Source organism: Apodemus sylvaticus, chromosome 12, assembly GCF_947179515.1.
Source record: "Apodemus sylvaticus chromosome 12, mApoSyl1.1, whole genome shotgun sequence".
Taxonomy (NCBI): domain Eukaryota; kingdom Metazoa; phylum Chordata; class Mammalia; order Rodentia; family Muridae; genus Apodemus; species Apodemus sylvaticus.
The window spans coordinates 63283934-63311286 of NC_067483.1; the positions used below are offsets into that span (position 1 = coordinate 63283934).

At 41.6% G+C, this 27353-nt stretch overlaps 3 protein-coding genes across 8 annotated transcripts in view; 2 read left to right on the forward strand and 1 right to left on the reverse strand.

Moving 5' to 3' along the window:
* Tor1aip1 (torsin 1A interacting protein 1) overlaps window positions 1–13006 on the reverse strand; it is a 29819-nt gene extending 16813 nt beyond the window's left edge. Inside the window, exons 1-5 of one of the 3 annotated variants that reach the window (XM_052200900.1) lie at window positions 12156–13006; window positions 10278–10352; window positions 8260–8319; window positions 6901–6945; window positions 156–194 (exon numbers count right to left, since the gene is read on the reverse strand). In XM_052200900.1, the coding sequence (XP_052056860.1) occupies window positions 156–194; window positions 6901–6945; window positions 8260–8319; window positions 10278–10352; window positions 12156–12633 (697 nt within the window). In that variant the 5' untranslated portion in view covers window positions 12634–13006. The remainder of the gene's footprint in view (window positions 1–155; window positions 195–6900; window positions 6946–8259; window positions 8320–10277; window positions 10353–12155) is intronic. The other 2 variants (XM_052200902.1, XM_052200901.1) reach the window with 2 other exon arrangements.
* LOC127697630 (torsin-1A-interacting protein 2-like) overlaps window positions 12227–27353 on the forward strand; it is a 29618-nt gene continuing 14491 nt past the window's right edge. The window contains exon 1 of one of the 4 annotated variants that reach the window (XM_052200906.1): window positions 12227–12321. The gene's annotated coding sequence lies outside the window, so the exon portion shown is untranslated. Of the gene's footprint in view, window positions 12322–17385; window positions 17481–17552; window positions 17613–25915; window positions 26009–27353 lie in introns of those variants that run through there. The other 3 variants (XM_052200905.1, XM_052200904.1, XM_052200903.1) reach the window with 3 other exon arrangements.
* Tor1aip2 (torsin 1A interacting protein 2) lies at window positions 26007–27179 on the forward strand. The gene has a single exon (XM_052200907.1). It carries the CDS (start codon window positions 26262–26264, stop codon window positions 26655–26657), a length of 396 nt encoding a protein of 131 aa, XP_052056867.1. The 5' UTR covers window positions 26007–26261; the 3' UTR covers window positions 26658–27179.

A 27353-nucleotide genomic window follows, 5' to 3' on the forward strand; every position in this document is an offset into this window, starting at 1 on the left:
AGAGAAACCCTGTCTCAAAAACCAAAAAAAAAAAAAAACAAAAACAAAAAAAAAGAAGAAAGAAAAATACTTTCCTGCTCTTCTTTCTTAAATATCCACCAAAATTGCTTCTAATATAAAGACAATGTATTACATGACAGTTAAAAAGAAATTACCTTCTTCAAAGAAATTAACATGTTGAACAAGGGTAGCTTCTAGAAGAGAAAGACATAAAAGTATGTAACATCAAAAACTAAAGTTTAGAAAAAAAAACGAGCAGGTGACTAAGGAAAATCGACACAAAATACGAAAGGAAATGTTTTTTTCTGTAAGATGACTAAAACTCAGGGGCTGGAGAGATAGCTCAGCAGTTAAGAGCACTGACTGTTCTTCCAGAGGTCCTGAGTTCAATTCCTAGCAACCACATGGTGGCTCACAACCATCTGATCTGATGCCCTCTTCTGGTGTGTCTGAAGACAGTTTCAGTGGATTCATACAGAAAATAAAAATTTTAAATCATGTGTCTTTGTGTCTGTCACCTGTTGCAGACACCATGAGTTGTCGGTTCCCCTGGAGCTGGAGTCACAGGCAGTTGTAAGACATGCACATGGGTGCTGGGACTTGCCCTCTGTAAGAACTCTAACCACTGAGCCATCTCCAGCCCCAAATAAAAGGCATTTATTTAATTTTTTTGAGACAGGGTCTTACTTGTTTCCCTGACTAACCCAGAACTCACTATGTAGTCCAAACTAGCCTTGAACTCAGAATGATCTACCTGCTTGTCTTCAAAATGCTAGCATTAAAGGTGTATATCACCATGTTAAGTTTTTAGTTTTTATAAAACATGTACTTTAAAAAAATACTTATTTTTCCTTTAGTATAAGTAAAAAAAAAAGTGCCCGCAGAGGCCAGAGGAGGGCACGAGAGCTTCCACAGCTGAGGTTGTGAGCTATCTGACATAGTCCTGGAAGACTCAGTCTACCAGAAGAACAAGCACTCTTCAAATCCAATCTTTCTAGTTTCAGGGCTTTAATTTTCTTGTTTTTATTTTTATTTTTTTGAGACAAGAATTTTATGCAGCCCAGGAAAACCTTAAATTTGCTATGTAGTCAAGGTTGGCTTCAAGCGTCTCATCCTACTTTATCTATCTCTTGAATGCTGGTAGAACTATACCTGGCTGAAGACAAAATTTATTTTTCCCTTTCACAGGCCTGTTGGTACTCTAAATATAACTTGTGTGCAGAAAACATTAAATTGTACATTGACAAATATTCCAGGTTCCTACAGGTCCACAGGTTTACACATTTCAATTCTCCCATTTGCCAGACTCTTTCTACTTCCTTCCAAAGCCTAAGAAGCTGAAGAACAAAAAGGTCCTTAGTGCACTGGTGTGACACAGAGGAAGCAGGAATACAAAGAACAAATTCCCTTTCAGTTCCAGCAGGTGATATACATCACTGTTCTTCAAAAATGAGGAAGTTAAAAACAACAAAAATATTACCCCAACTCTAAGATTCAGGGTTTTCCCATGGGTTGTTATGCTGCTTGTGTTCTCATTCATTCTCTGCCTCTGTTCTTCAAAACAGCTTCACTATGTAGCCCGTAGACCAAGCTGCAGGTAGACCTAGACATCCTCCAGCCTCTGCCTCCACCTCCCAAGTGCTGGGATTACAGCATGCACCTCCACCACCCAGCAGTTTGTCTTTTTCAATAATGGAAGTTACACCCAAATATAAACAACTGGGCAAAAATACTGACTAAAACTGTAGAGGAATAGGATGACTCAGACTTTATAGAACTGGGAGACTATTTCTTTTCAACTTTTTATCTCCATCTGTTCTTTTAAAGGACATGAAACCTTTCAGCATCACAACAGTGTTCTCTGCCAAACCTAAGCAAAGTCAACTGAAGGTCACAAGGAGGCCCTGGAAGGGAACAGTGGTAATGGTAGGAGGCTGAAAATACAAAGCTGGTAGACTGGCCACTCGTTTGTCTTTCCTGTTATGGTGCTGAGGACTGAACCTAAAACCTAGAGCACGCTACTGAGCTAACCTGCACCCCTGCCCAAGTTCCCAAACTAGACACTATCTAGAAAGTAACACTGACTCCTGCAATACTTCCTACAGCCAGTGAGGTTTATTTCATAACAGCTTAAGTGGACTTGTCTACCTTTAAGTTTCTTTTTGCTCTTTACCATGACATGGTTGTTAACAGTTGCAATTCTCCAATAAACTCTGTTTTGGAGAGTTGATTTTCATGTTACTCATTTTTGACTGACAGGTGGAAGTATCATTTCAGAAAGTGATTTTAAACTTTATATTTCAAATCTGGAATTTTTCACATCAATTTAATTAGATTAGTATAATATTAGTTGAAGTTTAAAGTTCTACTGAAAATAGTGGAATTATAAATCAGTAACTAAAATATACCTGTCAACATTTTTGCTAGAAAAGAGAAAACCAAGCACTCTGAGAAAGTTGCTATGAGCATCCCACTTCCCTCACAGCCAGTCTAGCACAGAACACGCTGTGTTAGACCAGGTGCCCAGGGCTGATGCTTCATTTTCTTTTTTAAAGTAAATTGCAAAGTTGCTGGTATGGGTGCTGCACAACCAGGATTCCCGCATTTGGGAGTGGCTCAGGCAGGAGAATCCGAGTGGGTTTGAGCCAGCCTACATTATATAGTAAGACTGCAGCTCAAAATAGTTTACTCTCCCCGACCACCTCCCCACCCCCCACCCCCCAACACACACACACCAACCCAAGAATGGGAAAATTATTTATATTCTGTATTAGAGGAACCGTTCCACTATTTAAAGACTTTTGTCATCCTTTAAATGTTTTTATTAGTTTAAAATTTAAAATCACATTTTATTTACTGAGCATTTGTATGTGGTCAGGACAAGCTGCAGAAGTCTGTCTTCTCTCCGCCATGGCCTGAACTCAGGTTGTTACACTGGCAGCCCCTGCCATTACTCCCTTAACACCTCACTGGCCCCTTATGTTTTTCCTTTCTTTTTTCTCTTAGAGTCAACTCACAGATATCCTTCTGTCTATGACTCTTCAGTGCTAGGATTAAAGGCATGCACTATCATGCTCAGCTTTGAAATTTTATTTTCAAAGCACAAAATTATAACATTTTACTTTTTGTATAGCAGTTTTAATTTATGTAATTACTTAGATGCATACATGAGCCACCACACATGACTTACTCTTTATATAACTACTCAATATATAGAAACACTTAGAAAAGGGTGACTTAAGCCAGGTGTGGTGTGCATGCTGGCACTGCCAGGATTTGGCGGAAGAGGCAGGGACATCACAAGTCAATCTGGGTGATAGAAGCTGTGTCAGAAAATAAAAGGATAAAGTGATTTTTAAAATCTATAACGGATTTAGTCATAGTTTTCTTTTCAGTTTTTTATGACAGGGTCTGTCAGTATAACCCTGACTGTCTTCAAACTCTTAATTCTTCTGCCTCTTGATTACAAGTGGGGGCCATCAACCAACAACAACAAAAACACAAACATTTTGAAAATTGTTTATATACTGTCTGGTTAGTTCTACTAAGATAATATCCTTAAACCTTTATCAATAACATTCAAGCCCTGGGGGGCTGAAGAGATGGCTCAGCGGGTAAGAGCACTGACTGCTCTTCCAAAGGTCCTGAGTTCAAATGCCAGCAACCACATGGTAGCTCACAACCATCCATAAAGAGATCTGATGCCCTCTTCTGGTATCTGAAGAGAGCTACAGTATACTTATATATAATAGATAAATAAATCGTTAATACCACCACCAAAAAGTCATTCAAGTCTTGATTGATAATTGGCTACACAAGGCTATCTTCATCTCATCATTTGAAATAAGCCAGGACTGGGCTGGCAAGACAGCTCAGCTGACACCAAGGACTAAAACTGAGTTCCTTTCCCATGACCTATGTAGTTGAAGGAGAAAAAGGACTCCCACAGGTTGTTGTCCTCTGACCTTTAAACTCACACACACACACACACACACACACACACACACACACACACACACACACACCAGTGCATATGAGCACACAATCCCTGATGTGACTGAAAACACCATTCTATACATTATTCAAGGTCTCCACAAAGACATAAGAGTGCTGTCACCAAACAAGGAATTGTAATTCCTGCATCACATGGTCTCTAAAGCCAAAATAATGACACTTGTCCACAGCGGACAGTATTTGCCAGGCACTTCCTTGCATTTGCCTGCTATTCATATTCCAACTTTTAATCAAATGCCTTTTCCAACTTAAAAAGTCAAACCTCTCCACATAGAGAACTTTTCCTCCACATTCTACATAAACTGTTATTTTAGCACTTACAAAAAGCTTCAATGATCATTTTTTGTTTGAGTCAATAGTCCAGGCTGGCCCTCAAACTCACAATCCTGACCACCCTCCTGAGTGCTGACATTCTAATGATTTTTACTGTTATTTTCTTTTTCACTACCTAATGTATTCCTGAGATACAGAAAGAAAAAATTTATAGCTCTTTGTGGTCATAGCATTTATTTAGGTCAGTCATTGACATAGGAAGTGGTTAAAAAGAAGTTTGTTCAAACACAGCAAAGTAAGAAAAACAGTTTGAGACTAGTTCTTCCTAAGCAGAGTCCATGTAAGGTTATAAGCATGCGTCTGTCTTGCATGTGTCTGTCTATCTATCTGTCTATCTACCTACCTACCTACCTATCTATTTTTTGGAGGCAGAGTTACAGGGTCTTGCTGCACTTCCATTTTTGATCCTCTTGTATCAAGCCTCTGAAGTGCTTGGACTATAGGTATATGCCTGGCTCATCTCCATCTTTTTTAATGGAAGTTATAGCCTGGGCTGAAGAGGCAGCTCAGTGGTTAAGAGAACTGGCTATTCTTTAAGAGGACCTGATTCAGTTTCTGTCTCCTATATGGTGACTCACAACCATATGTAACTCTAGGTCCAGGAGATCTGATAGCTCTTCTGATGTGCACCAGGCATCTATCTAAGCATGCTGGCAAACACTCATATGCATAAAAATAAGTCTTAAAAAACCAAAACCAAAATATCAGATGGGCTGAAGATATGGCTCAGTAGTTAAGAGCATTGACTGCTCTTCCAGAGCTCCTGAGTTCAAATTCCAGCAACCACATGGTGGCTCATGACCATCTGTAATGGGATCCAATGTCCTCTTCTGATGTGTCTAAGATAGCTACAGTATATTCATATACATAAAATAAATAAAAAAAATCTTTAAAAAAAACCCATAGACAACCTGATGACAATCAGCAGTATCTATTCTGCTGGGAGAAATAAAGACTTCCTGCTTTGATGTCACTTCCCTATTATTCAGCTTCCTCACTTTCTTTTTTAAAATAGTTTTACTTAGTCCAAACTGCTAGCCTAGAAGTCTAATGTAGCTCAGACTGGTTATGAACTTGTGCCAATCCGGTTTCACACCTCCCCCACGGAGCGCTAAGACTGCAGTCATATGCCCATGCTAAATAAATGACCCCTAGTTAGAGAATTTAAGAAACTCACAACATGAAAGTTTGGCATGGTGGCAAGCCTGTAATCCTAGACTTAGAAAGTGGAGTTAGGAAGTTCATGAATTCAAAGTCATTCTGAACTACATAGTGTTCTTGAGGCTAAACTGGGCTACATGTGACTGTCTCAACAAAACTCCCACTCTCAAAAATCAAAAAAGAAACTCTTGTAAGTAAAAGCATACCTGATAAGGTATGCGTTGCAAAAGTTCTTCTTCTTAGTATCCAGAAACTATATTGTATTTAAAAAGAATTTCAACCATACTCGACCCAGGTTTATGTAAAGCTACGATGGCTTTGATCTCCTGGTCCCCTTGCCTTCACCTTCCAAGCACTGGGACCGAGGCACAAGGTGGCAGGCCCTGTTAAAGCTACAGGGGTCACTGCTCTCTCTTTCCTCCTGGGCATTAAGTATGTGTGCATAGGCCTGTGCGCCCACCCACGTGCATGTGGAGACAGAGAAAGAGAATGGATTGTCCTCCTTTATTGTCCTCGCCTTATCCATCAGACAGGGTTGCCTCTTGAACATGAATTTGTCACTTCAGCTAGGCAGGCCAGTCATGGTGCATCCAGATCCACCTGTGTCCACTGTCTCCCATGAGGCTTACGGGTAGAGGCCATGCCTGTCTTTTATGTAGGTGCTGGGAATTTGAACTCCATACTTCAGGTACGCAAAGCAACCATGAATCAAATCTCTAGATCCCTAAAACCATATCTTGAAACATCACAATCTACATCAAGGCAAACACTAAAAATAATTTAAATTAGGAAAAAAAAATCGAAACTAAGGGCACAGTTTTTATGAAAAAAAAAGAAAAAGAAAAAACTCTCACTTTTCTCCTCACACTATAATTAACAACGACTGATAAGACATACCTTACTTTAAGTTTGGTAACACACACCTGTGACTCAAACACTTGGGAAGTGAAGGTAGGAGGATGAACAGTTCTGGGTTATCTACAGCTACAAAGATGAGAGCAGACACAATACAGAAAACCGTTTTTCAAGAAAACAAACAAAGCAATAACAATGGAAAAGGAACTAGACAAAAACCCAAGAGGATGGAGAGGAGATAGCCCAGTGACAGGACGATAGACGAGTGTATGTCAGCCACAGTTCAATCCTCAGAGCCACACAAAAGGACCTTATTATTATGCATTCTCACATGAATTCAAGTAAACAGACTTAATTTTACACAGAATGAAATCTCATTAACTACAGCAGGTCCTCACTCCAGGAGCAGGGACCCATAAGCGGAGATAATGAACAAAGTCAAACTCTCAAGCCAGCCATAAAACACACACACTTGTGCATTTCCCTACTAAGTAAGAATCCTCAATAAAAACCTCTAAGGATTAGAGAAAAACAAACCTCTTTCATTCACTTTAGTATTTCCATTTGTTTGGTATGTTGAATCTGTAAGAGAGCAGAACAACAGTTAGCACGGAAAAGAAAAAGCATCAAGCAACTCCTTACCGCACGCTCTTAAGAGATTTTAGCATGGTAAATGGAGCGGCTGAAATGCAGCATAGACAGACATGAAGGACCAACAGGCAGAAGTCAAAGTGAAGGAGATGCTACAGACATCATTTTTGATATCTGTAGCTTCCTGTCACAGCCATGAAACCAATTTAAGGACTCCCAAAGTTTTAGTCCAAAGGAAATGTAGCTGAGGCACATTTTATAGCTCTATGCCACAGCCCCTTGTCTTTTATATGTTTGTGTTTTTAATTAGTAATATAACGAGAAAACTAAAAAGTCCCTGACCTTAATTTAAAAGAATCATGCATGGACAGAAGAACCGTAGCACCATGAAAGAAATAATTTTTAAAAACAACGTGGAGCCAGGCGGTAGTGGCGCACGCCTGTAATCCCAGCACTCGGGAGGCAGAGGCAGGCAGATTTCTGAGTTCAAGGCCAGCCTGGTCTACAAAGTGAGTTCCAGGACAGCCAGGGCTACACAGAGAAACCCTGTCTCAGAAAAAAAATCAAAACAAAAAACAACAACAACAAAAAAAAACCAATGTGGAACCTTTTTATATATATGGCAATATGGAAAGACTTCTTTGATACATTTGAAAAATGAAATGGAAACAAAAAGAGGTGCACAAGAGTATTGTGACCCCAGATTTATGTTTAAAAGGGGAGAGCAGCAGTAGATACAGCTCTAGTAGAAAGTTTGCCCAGTATGAGCAAGGCTCTGGGTTCAAGCCTCAGCACTGCCAAAAAGATGCAGGTCCTATAAGTATCTCTGGAGAAATAAGCTGGCCCTGATCACTTATGGTGTTAGGCAAGGTGGACAGAGAACAATGAACAGAGAAAGACTTCATTAGCCTCACGCAGCTCAGGCTGGCAGTAAACTCTGTGAGTAGCCAAGATGACCATAGTCTTCTGATTGATTCTCCTGCCTCCAAAGTTCTAGAATTAAAACAGCACACCACCTTGCCTAAGTAAGCTTTGATCCATATGAATACAGGTCTCCTCTAAAAGTAGCACTGTATTTATAAGAAAGAGTTAAATCAGGGCTGGTGAGATGGCCCAGCGGTTAAGAACACTGACTGCTCTTCTGAAGGTCCTGAGTTCAAATCGCAGCAACCACATGGTAGCCGACAACCATCTGTAGTAAGATCTGACGCCCTCTTCTGGATTGTCTGAAGATAGCTACAGTATATTTACATGTAATAAATCTTTAAAAAAAAAAAAAAGAGTTAAATCAACACAATCTCTTACCAGGTCTTGGGCTTCTTAATGGGGGTCTGCATAAGTTACTTATAGGGTCTTCACTCATCACTGGTATAGGAAGAAAAAAATATGTGAAATATGAGATTTACTATGTGATCATCCTCATCTGGTCAGGAAAGTTTCCCAAACTTTGATTATGATAGAGAACTAAAGGCAAACTTTCTCTAAGAGACAGTTTCTTGTGAACTAACAACAGTAAACTAGAGTGAATTACCTGGTATACAGAATATATGGTCTTGAAGACCTTACTGTACAAAAGACGACGACGAATAGTAAATAAAATTCTACATTATTCAAGCAAGGCATGATGGAGTATTATGAGGTAGAGGCAGGAGGATCAGGAGTCTGATGTTAGGTTATCCTCTACCACACAATGGGGTTGAATATCAACTTAGACTATGTGAGGCCCTGGCCCCTCAAACACAAAACTATTAACAGCCAACGTCTGGGACTCGCGATGTAGCTTTTCTTCTCCAGCCTGTACTAGGCCCTGGGTTGGATCCTCAGTGTGCTAAAGCAGGGTGGGGTGGGGGACCAAAATATATACTATACCATCAATTTGATTATCTCTTCCATGTGAAGTTGGACTTTTTTTATTTTTTGGAGACATGCCTGATTTCATAGCATAGATAGGCCTTAGATTGGAGGACTCCTCCTGCTTTGGCCTCTCAAGTGCCAGGATCACAGGCATGTGCCATCACACATAATTTGTGATATACTTTTAGAGTCAACCCCTTAAAAGTTAACATATACTCTTCAACTATTTAATCTTGTAAATGTCCAAGCAAGGTAAAGACTAATTTTAAATTCTAAACTTATCCACCCATCACAAGCTGTCGGTGCGGTGCGCGGTAACGTGTGCTTATCCACCCATCACGGTTTCAGGTTAAACATGTTTCATTTTAGATGTTCTGAGTTCAAAGGTATAGCGTTTTTAAGTCAAGAAAATTATGTATAAAATTTTATTTTCTTGGGCCAACAGGATGGCTCAGTGGGTAAACACACTTGCTGCCAAGTCTGACAATCGGAGTTCAATACCCATAAATCATGTAAGGACAGAAGAGAATCTACTTCACAAGGTTTTCCTCTGACCTCCACAAGTGTACAATGGCACCTGCACACTCATCACAGACACACAAGAAAAACAAACTTTGAGGAACTACTAAATGTATCCTGTTTCCCTGTTACAGGGATTCTAAGACAATTTTTATTACATTTTAAACACCTCTGAAATCATATTCTACATAATTAAGGCAACTTAACGTAAATTACCGGGAAATTGGCAGTATCTTCTAGGTGGTACAAGAAGCAATGATGTTGTCCCACTGTCCCACCTTACAACTGAAACCCTGGATTCACAGAAACACAGAAGTACTAAGCCTGGCAGAACTGAAACCCACTGTGCCAAGGTTTTACCATGCAGAAGCAGCTAAGCAGACGGCACTGTGACGTAACCATTTGACACAATGAATTATTACTTGACTGAAAGTGAACATTTGGGGAAAATGAATAGGTTTCAAAAATGACAAATCTGAGCCTGAATTTTAATTTACTCATGGATCACGTGATCTTAGAGAAGAGTCTTAGATACTCTGGGCTTCAGTTTTCTCATCTATTAAGGGGGCAGAATACTCACTGCAAGGTTCTGAAGATTAAAAAAGTAGCAGACAGTTGAACTTACGCTGTTTTTACCCTTGTCTGTCCTAAGCAGCACCCATATGGCTCAATTTAGTGAACTGCTAAGATTCTCAGTACTTCGGTACTCTTGTACTGACTGATTGATTGATGTATGTATGTTTTTCCAGACAGGGTTTCTCTGTGTAACAACCCTGACTATCCTGGAATTCTCTTTGTAGACCTGGCTGGCCTTGAACTCACAGAGATCCTCCAGCCTCGGCCTCCCACATGCTGGGATTAAAGTCATGCGCCACCACGCCCAGCTTGAGTTCAGATTCTTGATGAGTTGGCAGGAAAAGAGAAAACCAAAAAAGCCAAACTATTCTTACCTGAAGTCTCTGGTGTTCTAACAATTTTCTTTGAGGCTGCTTGGCTTGTAACAGGTTGGGAAGAAGGTTCATCCTCTACAACACCGACAAGAGACAAAACTCAGGTTAGATGAACTGGGAGAGATCATGGCACAGAGTATGCATATTTAACAGTAATCTACAAACAGATGCAAGCATTCAATTTCTCTAGGTTCAAAACTTGGGAATTAAACTAGTTAGAAATCCTATTAAGATACAGTATCATGAGGTCTGGAGAGGGTTCAGTGTTTAAGAGCATTTGCTGCTCTTTCCAAGGACTTGAGGGTCCCAGCACACCCATCCAAAAGCTTACAATATTCTGTAGCTTCAGCTCCAAGGGACCCAGCACCATTGTCTGGCTTCCGAGGGTACCTGTACACACATACACACGTGCATATACTCTCACAGATACATGCAGCTGCACACACATCTAAGTAAAACAAAATATAAACCACTAACTGTTAAAAAGGTAAGTTCAAAAGTCAAAAAATGGTGTGGATTCAGTAGATAAAGTCCTCTAAAAATGTAGTAAAAGTACAAATGTAAAAATGTAAAAGTACAAAGTAAAAATGTATTTAGGTGCAGGAGGCTCTGTGGGAAAGTCAATAAAAAGTAACATTGTTACATTGCCTCCCAAGTGCAAACACTGACTCAGGTTGAGACAGAATTAAACCAAGTACCTAAATTGCCACCAGGCATACATGCATAACAGGTTTTTTTTTTTTTTTTTTTTTTTTTTGCCAAGTTTGCCATCTTAAAAGAAACACTATTGACATGTACAAGCAAATAAACTGTCTCATTACATTCAAAAGAACGCACACATCTCTAGCGTAAAGTTTCCAAAATTAACAGATCTTCAAGTGTGTCAGGATTTTAAGGGCAAGTAGGCAAATCTACAAGCCAGTTTTCTGTGCTCTAAGTTGAAAATCCACTCCTTTTCAGATGCATCAGATGTCTACCATTATTAGGGAGGTCATCCTACTGTGACCCTAGCTCTCAGAATTTTACCTCATAATTAGGTGACTTACATGGGGCTTACTGGAAACCACCTGTGACTCAGTTATATCCGAGAGCAGGGAATGGGAGGCTGGCTTGAAGAATTTGATTTGTATAAATCAAATTAACTAAAACTATAGTACACACCCTGTCAGCATTCGGGGCTTCATATAGAAGCTTTACTAATAAACAGAACCTTGTTTTATTTCGGCACTTTGTCAGTCTTGATTTGTTTAGCTATTTAAGATTACAGTGATGGCCTTCAATGTGAGGGAGAGTCTGGCAGAGACCAGACTGTGTATTTGATGTATTGTCACCAATCAACTCATTAAATTCTGCTATTTCTCATAGCATTCGCCTAGAAAATATCTCGTTTTCCCAATCTTGGTGAAAAAAAGAAATCGACTGGAAAGATAACTTAAAACCAGGATTTTCTGCTGGGGACTTGGGGCCTCCGAGATTTAAAAAAAAAAAGGAAATGGAAGTGGTTTCAGTAGAAAGTTCAGAGGGGACGGAAATGAAACCGAGCTCAGAGTAAATTTGGGGCTCCGACAATGGCTTAGTCGCCGACCTCTAGCAAAAGCCTCCAGAAAGAGGGGACCTAGACACCCCAAACTGATGCTCAGCAATGAGCAGAGCTCCGTGCCTCCGCTAGGATCACTTCGCACCACCATCTTTCCGCGCGACTCAGAGCGTCCTCCCCTCTTGAGGGTCCGGGTGGACTCCACTCGGGAATGCGCGCCCAAAGGGCCGCAGAATCACCACTACCCAGGCGGGGCCGGACTCCACAGGGGCGCGCCTCCCGCCGCGTGCGCCCGTGCCCGCCCCCGCGCGCGCTCCCAAGCTGGCAGCTGAGACTGTTACCTCCACGGTCCTCACTTGAGGACTGAGAGTCCTGTAACCCTCGCCCACTCGTAGCCGGAGCCAGGTGCGGCTGCTGCGATTGCTGCTCAAGACGAGCAGACCTCCGCGTCTTCATCTCCTCAGCTTCCTGGGGTCCCCGCTGCCTTCGTTGTCGAGACCGAAGATTGTAAGCGCTTTCTCTCACTTCCTCTTTCGCAGAATCCGGCCGGAACTTTTCTGGCGGGGTTCGTCTCCCCCCCGGAGACCTTTCTTTGGCCGCCCGGGGCTCGAAGTCGCCGTACACTTCTGCCGGCTCTTCTGAAAACCTCACTTCCCGTCGTCCGTGGCGCGACGGATGAGCTCCGTACGCAGGCGCGTCACTGCCGTCGCCATTTTGAGGGTCGAGCCTCCGCCTTCCCTCCCGGATGGGGGCTCTGGGTGTGACGTAGATGGCCCATCCTTCTCCCGGCCCCTCGGCCTGCCACCTCTCTCCCGCCATAGTTGCTTACGTAGCTGGTAGTCGGTAGTGGCGATGGGTTTGCCGCGGTTAGATTCCGCTGCAGCTGGTGGCGATGGCTTCGGGGAGGTTGTAGCAGTGGTCAGGGAGGCAGTTGAGAGTCGCCGGGGCCGCCGCCTGCGCCCTCGCTGGTATGCCACGAACCAGCCTCTGGGCCCATGGTGTGTCCTCTGGGCTGTGGGAGAGGCAGTGCCCGAGCTGGGTCAGCTGCTGTGGGTCACTCCCGCCTCCTGGCTGGTGCTACCAAAGAGGTGGAGAAGAGGGAGGAGGACGTCTCTGTCCTTGGCCTTGAGGGAGGGAAAGGTGGGGGCGGCCGGGAGGTGGTAGGACAAGTGGCCCGTGCCAGGCTGCTGGTTGGTGGCCAGTTGCCCACCACAGGAGGCGCTGGTCCTGGCTCCCAGAGACTTTGGGAAAGGGCAAGTTTCAGTCCTTGATTCCAAGCTGTTGCGCAGTTTCCCTGCTATTCTGGCCACTCCTTTTCAGATGTCTCTGGGAGGAGAAATGATCAGAGAAATAATTTTGCATGTCATCTTATGGCGAAAATTATAGTTCCAGGGGCCTTTTTGAAACTTTTACCTAGTTTAAAACTTTAATTCACCAATGAGCCCTTTAAAATCGTGTTTAATTATATACTCTTGGGGTGAATTTCCATTCTTGAGTCGTAGCCATAACAACCTTATTCCTGAACTTTTACGTGAACGGTTTACCAATAAGCTATACCCCAGCCCTTAAAAAAAAAATCGGTTTTAAGTTTTTATTTAGAAGCCACATAACAATGACTTTGAAAAAATTTAAAGTACCTTTTTCGGGTATTTTAAATAATGACCTTAAATTGTTACAACTAACTTAGACAAATTCCCAGTTACTGGACTTTTCACTAATAGTCTATAAATTTGGTCAGCAACACAGAATTAGATGAATCGAGTCAGCTTCTGTTTGGAGCTTCATTTAGCATTATTAACTACAAAGAAACTAAGAGAACCATAACAAGACAGCTGCCCCCCCTTCTTTTTTTAGCTGAGTGTGTGTGTGGGAAGGAGGGAGAGTACTATATCTCTGCCTGTCCTGGAACTGTAGACTAGTCTCAGCTTCACAGAGATGCACCTGCCTCTGCTCCCTAAATGCTAGGATTAAAGGTGTGGGCCACCACACTTGGTCACACTTCAAAAAAAAAAAAAAAAATTAAGTGGCATTCATTCATGGCAGCCTGAAACGTTTGTGAGACTTTTTTCTACAAAAATGCTGAAAAGTGCTAATACTTGGGAATGCCTGGCATGTCTCTTCAGTTTGCTTTCTCTGTAACGTGTCTGTTTCCACAATTAATCACAAAAATTCTTTAATAGATGTACAGCGATGAAAGGATATAAATGTTATAGTGTTTATATTCTTAGTGTGTGTTCTTATTGCAGTGTGTGCAGCAGATGACTAAAGGCTTGGGTGCTGGCCTGTAAAACTCTGAAGGATGCAGGGAAAAGAAAGTGAAGAGGTCTATACACAATTGGCCAATCAGAGAAAATGAGAGGTTACAAAGGTTATTGGATAATTGGCATGTGTTTTGTTTTGTAATTAAAAGTACTTATAAAGTAGTTTTATGAGTGACTTTTTCAAGGAAAAAATAATAAGAGGTTAGAGGCAGTTAACTTCAGCATTGACATAGATTTGCTTAGGATTTTTCCCTCTTGCCTAGGTCATGGGAATGTATCAACTCTGGCAGCTGTCACCCACACCTAGCAACTTTGCAGAAACCAAACTTGGATTACTCTGAGTTAAAGCCAAATTCTTGCCAAACCAGATATTCTGCTGTAGGTGTCTTCTAGCCTCTTTTTGGCCAGGCTTGTAGATATACTAAAAGAGGTAGCGTTAGAGACAGTAGATTTATTTCGAGTATTATAAGAGATTTTTCAGGGTTGATCTGAGCTTTGACCTTAAAACAGTTTCTTTGGAAACTAGAGAAATGTGGAAGAATGAAGAGTTTTACTTAAAAGAATTTGCCACATGTTAGAGAAGTCATACGCGCAAATAATAAACTGGCATTAACTGGTATGTGTACTAACAAAGTTATATCTAGAAATCCTGTGCTCTTATATTGGCTCTCTAAGCAACTTTTAAATTAAAAAGAAAACTGCGTATAGGTGTTTTGCTGGCATGTATGCCTGTGTACCAAGTATGTGCCTGGTGCCATACCTGTGGAGGCCAGGGGAGGGCATTTGATCCTGGAATTGGAATTAGAGACTATTGTTAGCCACCATGTGTGTGCTGAGAATCAAACCTCCATCCTCTGTAAGGTCAGTGTTCTTCAGCTTTTAAATGGAAGTATTTTATTGGGAGGGCTTTTCAAAACAGGGACTAACGTGGCCCAGACTGCCTAAGACTTACTATCTAACTGAAACTGGCCAGAACTCCTGGCTCTCTTGCTCTAACCTCCCAAGTGCTAGGATTACAGACATATGTCACCATTACCATGCCTGGCAAAACATTTAAAAATATCTTTTTAACTATTGAAAGAACATGGAGGGTGGCTGGAGAGAGATTGCCTAAGTCTTAAGAGTACTTACTGTTCTTATTCCCAGCATACACACGGCGCCTCACAATAGCTTGTAACTCCGACTGTAGGTCATCTGATGCCCTCCACTGGCCTCCTTAGACGCCAAGAACATGGTTTCACATTAACTCCCAAAGGTGCCCGTATACACATATAAATAAAATATTTTTTAAAAAGAGAATTGGTTTATTGTGCATAACCACTTTTTTTTTTTTTTTTTTTTTTGGTTCTTTGGATTTGTTTTTTTTTTTTCGAGACAGGGTTTCTCTGTATAGCCCTGGCTGTCCTGGAATTTACTCTGTAGACCAGGCTGGCCTCGAACTCAGAAATCCGCCTGCCTCTGCCTCCCAGAGTGCTGGGATTACAGGCATGCGCCACCACCACCCGGCTGCATAACCACTTCTTTTCTGGTTTTTGGAAATACGGTTCTTCTCTAAGCATCTTTTAAATTAAAAGTTTAATTGGCTTGTAAACCAGGCTAGCCTCAAAAAGATCTGCCTGCCTCTGCCTCCATAGTGCTGGGATGAAAGGCTGCGCTACCAATACCCAGCTGCATAATCGCGATTCCAATTGGGCAAGGAAATACTATGGGGATTATGGCTTTTGTAGCAAAGTACAAAATTGTTAATGTTACTAAGGAAAGGAGGAAATGCTTGGAATGTAGCTCAGTTGACAGAATGCCTAACAAGCACCAAATTGTGGGTCTTAGCCCCAGTATTGTCTAAACCATATGTGGTGGTACATCCTTTAATCCCAGCAGTCAGGAGGCAGATCTCTGTGAGCACAAGGACAGCCTGGTCTACAAAGTGAGTTCCAAGACAGTCAGGGCTATATGGAGAAACCCCGTCTCCAAAAATCAAAATAAAATGAAACTTCAAAGTGGACATGATTGCAGATACCTTGAGTTCTAGCACTTGGAATGTAGATGCAGCCTGGTCTACAGTTAGCTCCAGGCCAGTCAGAGTTACCCTGCCTCAAAAGCCAAAATGATTTTAAAATATTTTAAAAAGCCAAAAGATGAAAATACTTGAAACAAATTGAGGGCATAGTAGCTGGCTCCACTTAGTCTCACATTATAAATTAAACAGTATAAAAAAAAACATATATAAGGGGGCTGGAGAGAAGGCTCAGCGGTTAAGAGCACTGACTGCTCTTCTGAAGGTCCTGAGTTCAAATCCCAGCAACCACAAGGTGGCTCACAACCATCCGAAATGAGATCTGATGCCCTCTTCTGGAGTGTCTGAAGACAGCTACAGCGTACTTACATATGATAAATAAGCAAATCTTAAAAAAAAAAAAAAACATATACAGAAAAAAAATTAAGCAGTATAAAAATTAAAATAACAGGCCTAGCAGCATAGGCCTGTTAATTTCTACACTGGAAGGAGGATCCTGATTTTGAGTCTGAGACTTAGAATGTGAGTTTCAGGAAAGCCTGGTCAACTTAAATCCTGTCTTAAAGTAAAACTAATAGATATACCTCTGCCTTCTAAGTGTTGGGATTAAAGGCTGTACCACCAACCCCCCCCCCCAAATAATAGCAATTTTTGGTTCGTAGTCTATTATCGCCTGTTAGCAGACATGCTACTTAGGTGCTCATAACAACTTAGTGTGGTTATGAAGCCTTGTCCCCACTGACCCACGCATAAACTGAGTTTACATTAGTCTGAGGATAGCCTCTAGTTAGCATAAAAGGATGGGTTCAAAGTCGTGTTTGAGTGGTGCTTGCTGTTACTGTTTCTTACTTTACTACCCTGGTGGAGGCTTTTTGTTTGTTTTCAAGACAGGTTTCTCTGTATAGCCCTGGCTGTCCTGGAACTCACTCTGTAGACCAGGCTGGCCTCGAACTCAGTAATCCACCTGCCTCTGCCTCCCAAGTGCTGGGATAAAGGCGTGCGCCACCACCGCCCAGCCTCGGGGAGGGGTGCTTTCTAAGCCTTGAATTTCAGGTTATTTTAAGGGATGATGTAGTCAGAGTCTTGCAGCCTGTTTACAGTCGCTTTTACCTAGAGAACTTAGTTAGGGCTGTGGCTGGACGGCTCGCCTGAGGCTAGCACTAAGGTTCTAGGAAGTCTAGTGGGAGGAGTCGGGGGAGGTGGGGCCAAGGGACTACCTATCCCAGCATTCCGCGGGCTCCTCCCTGCGGAGCTCACGTCACGTGGGCGGTACAGGCAGACATTCTGCCGTGGCGGCTGGGAGTTGCAGACTGGCGCTGAGGAGCGGGAGGAACAGCCGAGTGGTGCCGCTGATCCTGACTGTCCCATGTTTTAAAACCTGGCTGGAAATTGTAAGTAAGCAAAACGAAAACACAATTTTAACATATTTTAGTGTCTGAACTACTATTTTCTCCTTTCAAAAGGTCTTTGAGAAAGGATCCTTCCCCACCCCCACCTCCCCTACGGCACAAACAGAAATCGAGGTAGGTTGGGATGGGTCTGTAATTTCCGGGAGGGTGCTGAACACATACCTGGAATCTTTCAAGCGTAAAACGAAACAAGATGAGAGTAGATTTTTGATACGGACCTTAGATGAGAGGTAAAATTGCTTAAAAGTTTTGAACTGTAAACGAGAATTCCTGTTGTAGGAGTCCATTTCTCTTATCTCGCTGCGTAAGGATTCCAGTAATCTAATCCTTAAAACAACAGTTAAGTTTTTTCAGTTACTAATAATGGTGAGAAGGACAAACTTTGAAACCCGTAATTATTTGTTACCTATTTATGCACTCAACTGTGTTTCATATCCAGCTTTTTAAAAAAGCAAAAACAACTTTTCTTTGAACAAAATCTGTAATGCTTTGTCAAATTTTATGCTTGTTTATATAGATCCAGGGATGAGTTAACTTTTATAACTAAAAATGCCAGTTTTGTTCGTGTTACCCGACCTTTTTTCCCCCCCTTGAAGATAGGGTTTCTGTTTGTGGCCCTGGCTGGCCTCGAACTCAAGAGATTGCGCCGGGATCAAAGGCATGCACTACCACCCCCTGAATCCCTGTCCTTAGGTTTAAAAATCGCTTATTTAAATATATGAGAGGGTTTGATTGTTTTGTAAAGGCTACAGCCGCACCCAGAACTGCCAATTTTAAATACTGAATAATTCTTTTGCAAATAGAAAATGATTTAAGTAAAGAACTTTGTAGTAGACAAACTAAAAATAAAAATGTTCTAGGAAGCCTTTTGGATTGGGATAGTTTAAACAAGATAACCTGGGCTTCTTTATGAAAACTTTTGAGGCCCTTAAGTAGTGTTGATTGATCTGAATGCAGAGTCCACAACTAGATAACAAGGCTTGTTGCACTTACCACGTGACCTCAGCTGACTCACGTAAGCTTTTTTTCTTAGAAGGGAATCAAGTTTCCCTCTTAAGGTAGAGCTGCCACACCTAGAGCTTCGGTGATAAACAAGTAACCAGAATTTGGCTGGTCACTTGAGGAGTAGGGTTTTTTGTTTTGGTTGCTTGTTTTGTGGGATTTTTAGTTTATTTTTCTGGGTTAGATCTCTGTATTACATATCGCTGGCTAACTTGGACCCCACTGTTAGGCCAGTTTAATGTGAACTCAGACTACAAGCTTCTGCCTCCTAAAGAGTAGGATTGGAGAGTTGTGCCCCAGCGTGGCTGTGTACTGTATCCTGCACAGAGTTATTTTAAACCATTCCAAAGAATTGAAGTGCTCCTTAAACTTCCCAAGGGAAAATTTGTTTAGAGAAGCCTTGTCTGCCTTTCACTTTCCTATTAAACAGCAAGGCCACTATGAAAAGCATACACTGTTGGCTCTCTGCAGCCTCCTACACCTACATGTTTCTGAATCCCCAGCACCCTCATAAATTGACCTACAAATGGTTTTTCAGCATAGTTCTCATATTTTATAATAAATTTTGTGCAGTAAGACAAGCATTTGTCAATAATGGTATCTTGAACGGTGATTATGTACATGGACTTTGGAGTCATAGCTGATCGGACTTCCTGTCCCCCATTGCTGGCCTGAGTGGGGAGCATAGGACTTGGACAGGTAACTACTACTGAGCCTGTTTCCTTAGTAAAGTGGAGAGTTGTAGGGTTGTTTTAAATATTTAATGAAATAATTTAAGTACAGAAGTAAAAACAGCTATTACTAATTGCATGGTTTTTTTCTGTATAAAATATTAGAAGGATTATATGTAGAACATGATTTTGGTAACCTAGGTAGAAATGAAGAAAGTTCATCTGTAATTCCATAACTTCTGTAGGTCAAATCGTATTGCTTTTTAGTACTCTGCTTTAGTACTTGACAAAACCAAATTTAAAATGGTGGCATTTGCCCTCTGAAAGTGTAGGTAGCTCTAACAGAGCGACCTGGATTTGCTTGTTTCTAACTTGCTAGAGCAAAACAGCAGGGCTTTCATTAGCAGGCTTAAAGGCTCCAGAGACTGTATCCTCTCAGTAGAGCCCATGCTGCATTCATTTAGGTGTCATGCTGCCTTTGGCCTTCTAGGTGGCAGTATTGCACTTGTGCTTTGACTATTTGGCCCATAGTTTTAACAACATTCTATAGGGAAATAAGAATAATATTGGCCCAGCCTGGTCTACAGAGTGAGTTCCAGGACAGCCAGGGCTACACAGAGAAACCCTGTCTCGAAAAACCAAAAAAAGACTAATAATGGCATGAGTGCCTTGAAGACAGATCTGTTAGTTGTAGCTGTAAAAATGCAATTTAGACTAGGTGTGGTATACATTTTCTTTCTGCTTTTTTAAGACAGGGTTTCTCTTATGTAGCCCTAGCTGTCCTGGAACTTGTCCTGTAGGTCAGGCTGGCCTCCAACTCACAGAGATTCTCCTGTCTCTGCTCTTGAGTGCTGGGATTGAAGGCATGTACCACTGCCCAGCTCCAAGTTGTTGTTGTTTTTTTTTAAAGAGTGATAAACGTGGGATTTTATAATAAAGGGAACTAATTTTTCTTTAAAGAGAAATGTTTTCTTTAAATGTTAAACTTTATAAAATCTGAGTTCAGGTCCCAGTAAAGGAGTAAAAAGTCAGGTGTGGCTGTGTAACCTCAGGCAGCTCCAGGTTCAGCCGTATATCCTGTCTCAAAGGGTCATCTGGAATGAGATGCATGGGTTTTTAAGAGATTCAGGTCTGATGGGCCTCAGGCATGGTGCATCTAAATTTGTGGTTCTAACACACTCCCAGGAAATGCTAATGATTCTTGGATGATACGCTGAATATAGTAAAAGAAATGAAGGACTAGGGGTAAACCGGATCCAGTAGCACTAGCCTGTAGCACCAGATACTGACTAAGCTAGAGGAGGAAGGTGTTACGTAAGGTCGCCTGAGCACCAGGATGAGGGCCTGTTTTTAAAAATGTTATTGTCTTTGTTGCTTTGATGATGCCTCCTCAATAGACTGGACATTCAGATCTTGGATTTTGAAAAGCTTATTGGGAGGATAGGGGCAGTGTTAAGAAGCGCCTAATGGTCAGGCTGAGACAGTGTGAGCAGCAAAGAGATTGATAGTATGGAATTCAAACCCTTAAGCTGTACTCGTGAGTCCTCACTGATAGCAGCCTACTGACGTAGTCAGTGAACAGAGAAGGGATGTTACTGACAGACTGCAGTGGGCAGGCAGCAGGCCCCAGTATGCAGGCCTTACTAAAGTTTCATTTAATGTCTGCCTGTGAGGCTAGTGGGTGGAAGGTAGAGGAGAATCAGGATAGCTACATAGTTTCAAAGTGTCTCCCCCTGAGATAATTATTAACTACAAAGAAAAAGTAATTGATGGTGGAGATAGCATGTAGACCTAGTGGTCAAGGGTCACACTTCATAAGACAGGGACAGCATGAGCCTAAGTGACATGATAACTGAGGACACATTGCTTCTTCAGTGTGGTTCTAATTGTTTTTTTTTTCCGAGACAGTGTTTCTCTGTGTAGCCCTGGCTGTCCTGGAACTCACTCTGTAGACCAGGCTGGTCTCAAACTCAGAAATCTGCCTGCCTCTGCCTCCCAGAGTGCTGGGATTAAAGGCATGCGCTACCACTGCCTGGCTAGTGTGGATTATTCTTGACAAAAATATCTAAATTTTTTTTTGTTTCAAATCATGATCAAATATTACACAAACTTAAAGTGACAGACTTTCTCTAAACTGACACTGTTCTTCCAAACTATCAAGGTCACAAAAGACAAGATAAGAGACTGAGGAAAAATAAGAACTATATGTAGCCCGGCGGTGCGGTAATCCCCACACTTTGGGAGGCGGAGGCAGTCGTATTTCTGAGTTCGAGGCCAGCCTGGTCTACAGAGTGAGTTCCAGGACAGCCAGGGCTATACAGAGAAACCCTATCTCGAAAAACAAAACAAAAAAAAAAAGTGGGGGTTGTACCCCAGTCTTGCTGTGTATATAATTCTAACACTCTTTATGCGTGGTCTCCTTCCCCATCCCCCATAAACGTGCTAGCCGTGCGCATGTGCACATGAGTGCTTGTTTGGACGCGACAGAACTCACACCTGCTCTGTCTGTCAGTTCCTGGACTGAAAGCATTTGCAGCTGTTTCCTCGCCTGGTGTTTTTTAGTTGTCCACTCTAGTGACGAGACGCATGTGTGCTCAGTAGTGAAGATCACAAATCCTTACTGTCCCATCTAAATTTAGAACTAGATATGAAATAAGCTCTCATCATCTTACTTTATGTATAAACCTTAGTGAAACTCGCCTACAAAAGGTAGGCAGTTTACTATAACCCGAGGGAAAATACTTAAAATGATAATCCCAGAAAAATCAAAACTTTAATTTTTTTTTTTAACTTTAAAAGTCTGTTCAGTTTATTTTATTAGTACTTTACCTGTATGTCTGTCTGCACTACATTCATGTGTGATGCCTCCAGAGGTCAGAGCTAGAATTCTGGATGGTTCTAAACCACCAGAAATTCTGGAAATGGAATCAAGTCCTTGAAGAGCAACAGTCCTCTTAAGCTCTGAACTGTCCCTCTGGCTCTTCAAAGATGTTTTTCTAACTTATACACAATATATAGATCAGTGGTATCAGTGGCAGATTTGGAGTTGGGCATGGTGGCACATACATCTTTAATCTTGGTGCTTGTGAGGCACAGGCAGGAGGATATCTGTTAATTGTGGGTAGCTTTAGGTCATTCAGGCTACACAATGAGACCCTCTCTCGAAAGCAAACAAATAAAGCAGATACGGTATTGAAGTGCAGCTCAGTTGGTAGTGTGCTCTCCTAGCATGAATACATATGTGTTCTGTCCCTAGTACCACATAGAATTAGAGGTGGCGGATATGCCTATAGTCCTGCCATTCCTGAAGGCCAACATAGAGGATCAGAAGGTCAAGACTATATTGAGTTTGAGGCTAGAGTGGACTATATGAAATGACTTGGTGGTTTTAGAATACTGGCTGTTCTTCCAGAGGATCCAGGCTCAAGTCCCAGTACCCTTGTGGTATCTCACAAATGTCCGTAACCAGTTTCTGGGAATCTGATACCCTCTTCTTGCCTCTGTCGGCACCAGGAGTGCATACACATAAAATGAAATATATCTTAAAGAACAACAGATTTGGGAGTGTCATACTAACATTTATTAAGGAGAATGAACAGGATTAGAATCGTTAAATTATTTAATGCCTGGAAAGTTCATTCCAGTGGATTGAAGTAGGATTTGGTTTTCTGTTGGTTAGGGCTGGCTGGAATTTGCAGTGTTCCAGCCTCTTGCCTCCTAAGTGCTCATGTTCTCAAACAGAAAACCAGATCTTTGATTTATATAGTATTTGTGTTACATGGAAGCTTTTTGTGCTTTAGTTTTGGCCCACTGTGTTTGATAAGTCATTTTGTTTGGAAATGTGAAGTGTGTTGGCTTTGTCCTATCCATTTAAAAGTCAGTAAGCCCTCACCTAGAAACACTGATTCCAGTCTGGACTCAGAAAGTGTAGAAGGCTATTTGTATGTGTAGTAATTGGCATTGGGCCTCATGTAACGCAGTGTTTTACTGTGTTTCCATGAAGCTGTGAGGCTTAGAATTTCATGAGAAAAGCAGCAATACATCTCCTCTGTAGGCCCCTCTCCTTTCATCTTTGTTTTAGACAGGGACTTCCTGGCCCTAGGCTGCCCTGTCTCTGAGTGTGTGTCTGATGATGGGGCTCCTCTGTATGTATCCTAGTGTTTGATGCCTACTTTGCTTCTGAGCAGGGTCACTTCCTCTTGTCCTCTGTATAAAGGCTAGTTTTGCCTGTTTTTTTCCTCTATCTTACTGCTATTTCTGCTATTTTAAGTTATAAAATAATGAACAGAGATATTGTAGCTGTAAGCCATTAGTATTTATGATAGGATGTTTTTGTTCACTAAGTTTCAAGATTTAAAAATGGTCTCAGTGGTCAAGTGCTTGCTTAGCACGTATGAGGTCCTGGATTCAGCTCCTAATATGGGATGATAGAGAAGAGATTGTATTAAACTCCACATTTTGGATTTCATCTTTGTCGGTGTGTTCATTCTGTGGCAGCACCTCAGTTCACTCACCTTATTCATGGACGGTTAGCCTTTAGTCCCCCGTTACTCTGGGCTGCCACGGAGGCTTTATTTCTACCTTTGAAAGCATTTGTGAGAGTCTCTCATGAGTATATTTCTAAAGAGTTTGAGGTTGTATGAAATAGATATATTTAGCTTATTAGGTATAGGCAAATTAATTTACAAAGTTGTTCTGTTCATTTATACGCCTGTCATTGGAATATAGGGATTTAGGCTGTCCTTTATTTTCATTTACTTTCTTAAGACTGGCAAGATGGCCAAAGGGGTAGAGAAGCTTGTCTTTCAGGCCTGACAGCCTACTCGGGATCACATCCTAGTCCTCTAACTTCCATATGTGTGCAGTGGCGTCTCCACACCCACACCCATACACAAAACAAAGAAGATATATGTTAAAGAGATACTTGTGATAGATAGGAAATGAAATCTTTGTAATAAGGAAAGCACAAAAGTTCTGGCTGTTCATGCTTTAGTGGCAAAACAGCAGCAGCACCCAGCAAAGTTGTATGTAGTTTCTGGGGAAGATAAATAAAACCAGGTACTGTTTTCCTCATTCCCTTTCAGCCATACAGATATTAAAGTCTGGAATAGTGTGAGGAAGTCCTGAGAGTCTTAGGATTGACATAAAGGCTATATGGGCTTGGTCCTGAGGCCTTGAAGCAAATGATAGTGAAGTTGTCGGTGTTGGGATCAGGTCCCAACACTTTCCATGAGCATTTTTTGGTTCTATCTTCATTCCTGATCTGATTGTAAGTATAAAAAATGAACGAAGAGGCTGATGACAGGGTGGTGATTGGAGATATGCAGCTCCCTTTTGATCCTTGCTCTAATAGTTTGAAGGATCAGAATGGCTTGGCTAAACAGGCTACAGTGATAATTCTTTTTATTCATGAATTCTTGAGGTATGGCGCTTGACAGTGCAGTTGGAGGTAAGAAGTTCTAGAGAAGGGGAGAGTTGATTTGTGAGCATGGAGGAGTAGTTTTGCTGTTTCACCCAACTATTTCCTCAAAAGTATTTCTAGAAACTGGGAGCTGAATTGGTAGCCTAGTACCCAGCTACCTGACCTTAAAAAGCTCACTAGTACATACAAGCTGACTTTCATCTGCTATGAAAATGTGCCCCTGCGTTAATAGCATTCTTAAGTCAATTCCCTTTGCCATTGTAAATCCAAGAATCTAAGAAAGTTTGGCGTTGAGTAGGGCCAACACTAGATTCTCCTGCTTTTGAGGCCCCTGTTTAACATGTTCTTTAGTGTTCCTGTTCTCACAGGATTGAGCATCTGGATTTATAAGAACTACTGCATGGTGGAGGGTCACGTGCTATAATTTGATAACCCGGTGTTTCCTGTGCATCCATCTTGATCCGTGTGTTCTTGCCTACCTTGTGTGTGTGTTACATCCAGGATCATGAAAATACCTTGGCTCTGTTGCTCATGCAGGGTTTTCATCTCAAAATGACAATGTATGTCAACCTATACAGATAAATTCAACAGTGAAACTTGCCCCATTGATTCCTTTTTAAAGCTTTTAAAATAATTTTCAACTTCTTATAGTTAGCTGCTTCAAAATATTGTCTAATAGTTTGCTAAGATTTTTCCTGGTTAGATTGAAGCCCGTGTTGGAAAGGCTGTCATAGTTACTACTGCCCTCCATATGGTACCTATTTCACAGAAGTGATATACAGGTCTTTTATTCTCAAAATACAAAGATAGTAAAAAAAACAAAACAAATGTAATCCTAAAAAGAAAAAAAATCACATCATTCCTTGTATGAATCCTAAGGGATTCAAAACCCATCCCAGTGTCCAGAAGAGTTAACTTCCAAATTGCTTGGGATGGTTTGACTTAAATTAAGTTGTGGGGAACCCTATGAGACTATTGTCATCTGTCTTGACTGGTGCAAAGAATTTTCAAATGCATGTTTGTAATACTGTGAGCAACTGCCCATATGAGTCGTCTGAAGTTTTATCATTTACAGGTGTGTGACCATTCCCAGACCATCCTGCAAACTCAACACCAGCGGCTTCTCTGTGACTGAGTCCAGATAAAGGTCCTTTCAAGACTGCTTCACTGGATCTCCTCCACCAGGTCTTCCTGACCTTACTACATCACTGTAAAGTGCTACTGGCGAGACTGCCTGCACCAACAGAAGACGCCCAGATCCGTCATCGCATCTGCTTCACAAGTCTAATCTTCCCAGAAGAGCAGAGCCTTCCTCTGTGGTTCTGCCTCCGGCTGATACTGGACAGGAAAAAGCAACTGGCTTGGACTAGAGGCCTGGCTTTCCCTTGAAGGAAATTCTGTGATCTGTGTTGCTAGTAAGTGACTGACAGTGCTCTAGACTGGACTGGTCCCTGAGTACAGAGACTGAGTTGCAATTGAGTGAAGAATAAACGACAAGATCTTGAAGAACCGCACTAAGGTGCAAGCCAGGTTCAACACTCCAGTGTTGTTGAACTGACAAGTTGCTAAAGGACACTGTTACGGACTGATTGTTGCTTATTGCTTTCCTCTCTCTGTCATTGTTGCTTTTTGTTGTTACATTGCTGTGTGTTGTCTTTCTAAGGCCAGATGTTCTCCGATAATTCACACTGCCCTGATTGTGGGCAGCAGTGGTTCCCTAGCTTAGAGCTAGGGCACTGGTTGTACCAAACTGAACTTGTTGAAAATGAGTGTTACCAAGTGTTCTTAGACCGCATTAACAGGGCTGACTATTGCCCTGAATGTTACCCTGACAATCCTGCTAACAGAAGCCTTGTTCTGCCTTGGTCTTTCCCACTTGAGTGGGCACCTCAGAATCTCACCAGGTGGACCTTTGAAAAAGCTTGCCATCCATTTCTTCTGGGTCCTCCACTGGTTAGAAAAAAGATACATGACTCCAGGGTAGCTGGTTTTAATCCTGCGTTACAATTAATCTTGACCAGAACAGACAAAACCTTAAACAAGAAACTTGGCCAAAGCAAATGACTTCTGTAACAGAATCATGGAGACTCTCAAGGGCTTTGTGTTTGTAGCCTAGAGGAGAAGAAGAATTAACCTATTTCTGTTTTCCTTCTCTTTTTCTTTAATTTTTTTTAAGGTGCTGGGGATTGAATCTGGGTGCCTTGTGCATGCTAGGCAAGTGCTCTTCACTAAGTTAAGACCAAGGCTCCCCCTTTATACGACTGACTCAGACTGCTGTCGCTACTCTGTCAACTGCTTAAATTGTTGGGTCTGCTTCTGTGGTCTATGCATATTTTAGCATAAATTTAGTTGATATTGCAGCCAGAGTATTTACCTAGAACCATACTAACCTATAGCCCCTATAAATGCTTTAGAACTACCCGGCCCCTCTTGAAAATCGCCACAACCTAAGTATTGACAAGATAATGTGGTCCTAGAGGGGAGGCCCTGTGTTGTATGCCCCATTAACTGTTTTTCTATCAGTACCTGTTATGAGAACATGTTCTTGTAGCTGGATTCTAGATTCTAATAAATTTTAATACACTACATTGTTCTAATTTTCTCCTCTTGATCAATAATGAAAGATGTGTGTATGTACATATACATTTTTTTCATATATATAACCATTCTTTGACACTGTTTATCCTCAGTGTAATAAGTATTACAGTGTTGATAACTGATCCTATCACATACTATTTGACAATACCTACAGGTTACAAA

Excerpts from the sequence above, each read along its gene's own strand:
- Tor1aip2 (XM_052200907.1), top strand. The coding sequence starts at position 26,262 with ATGTTCTCCGATAATTCACACTGCCCTGATTGTGGGCAGCAGTGGTTC.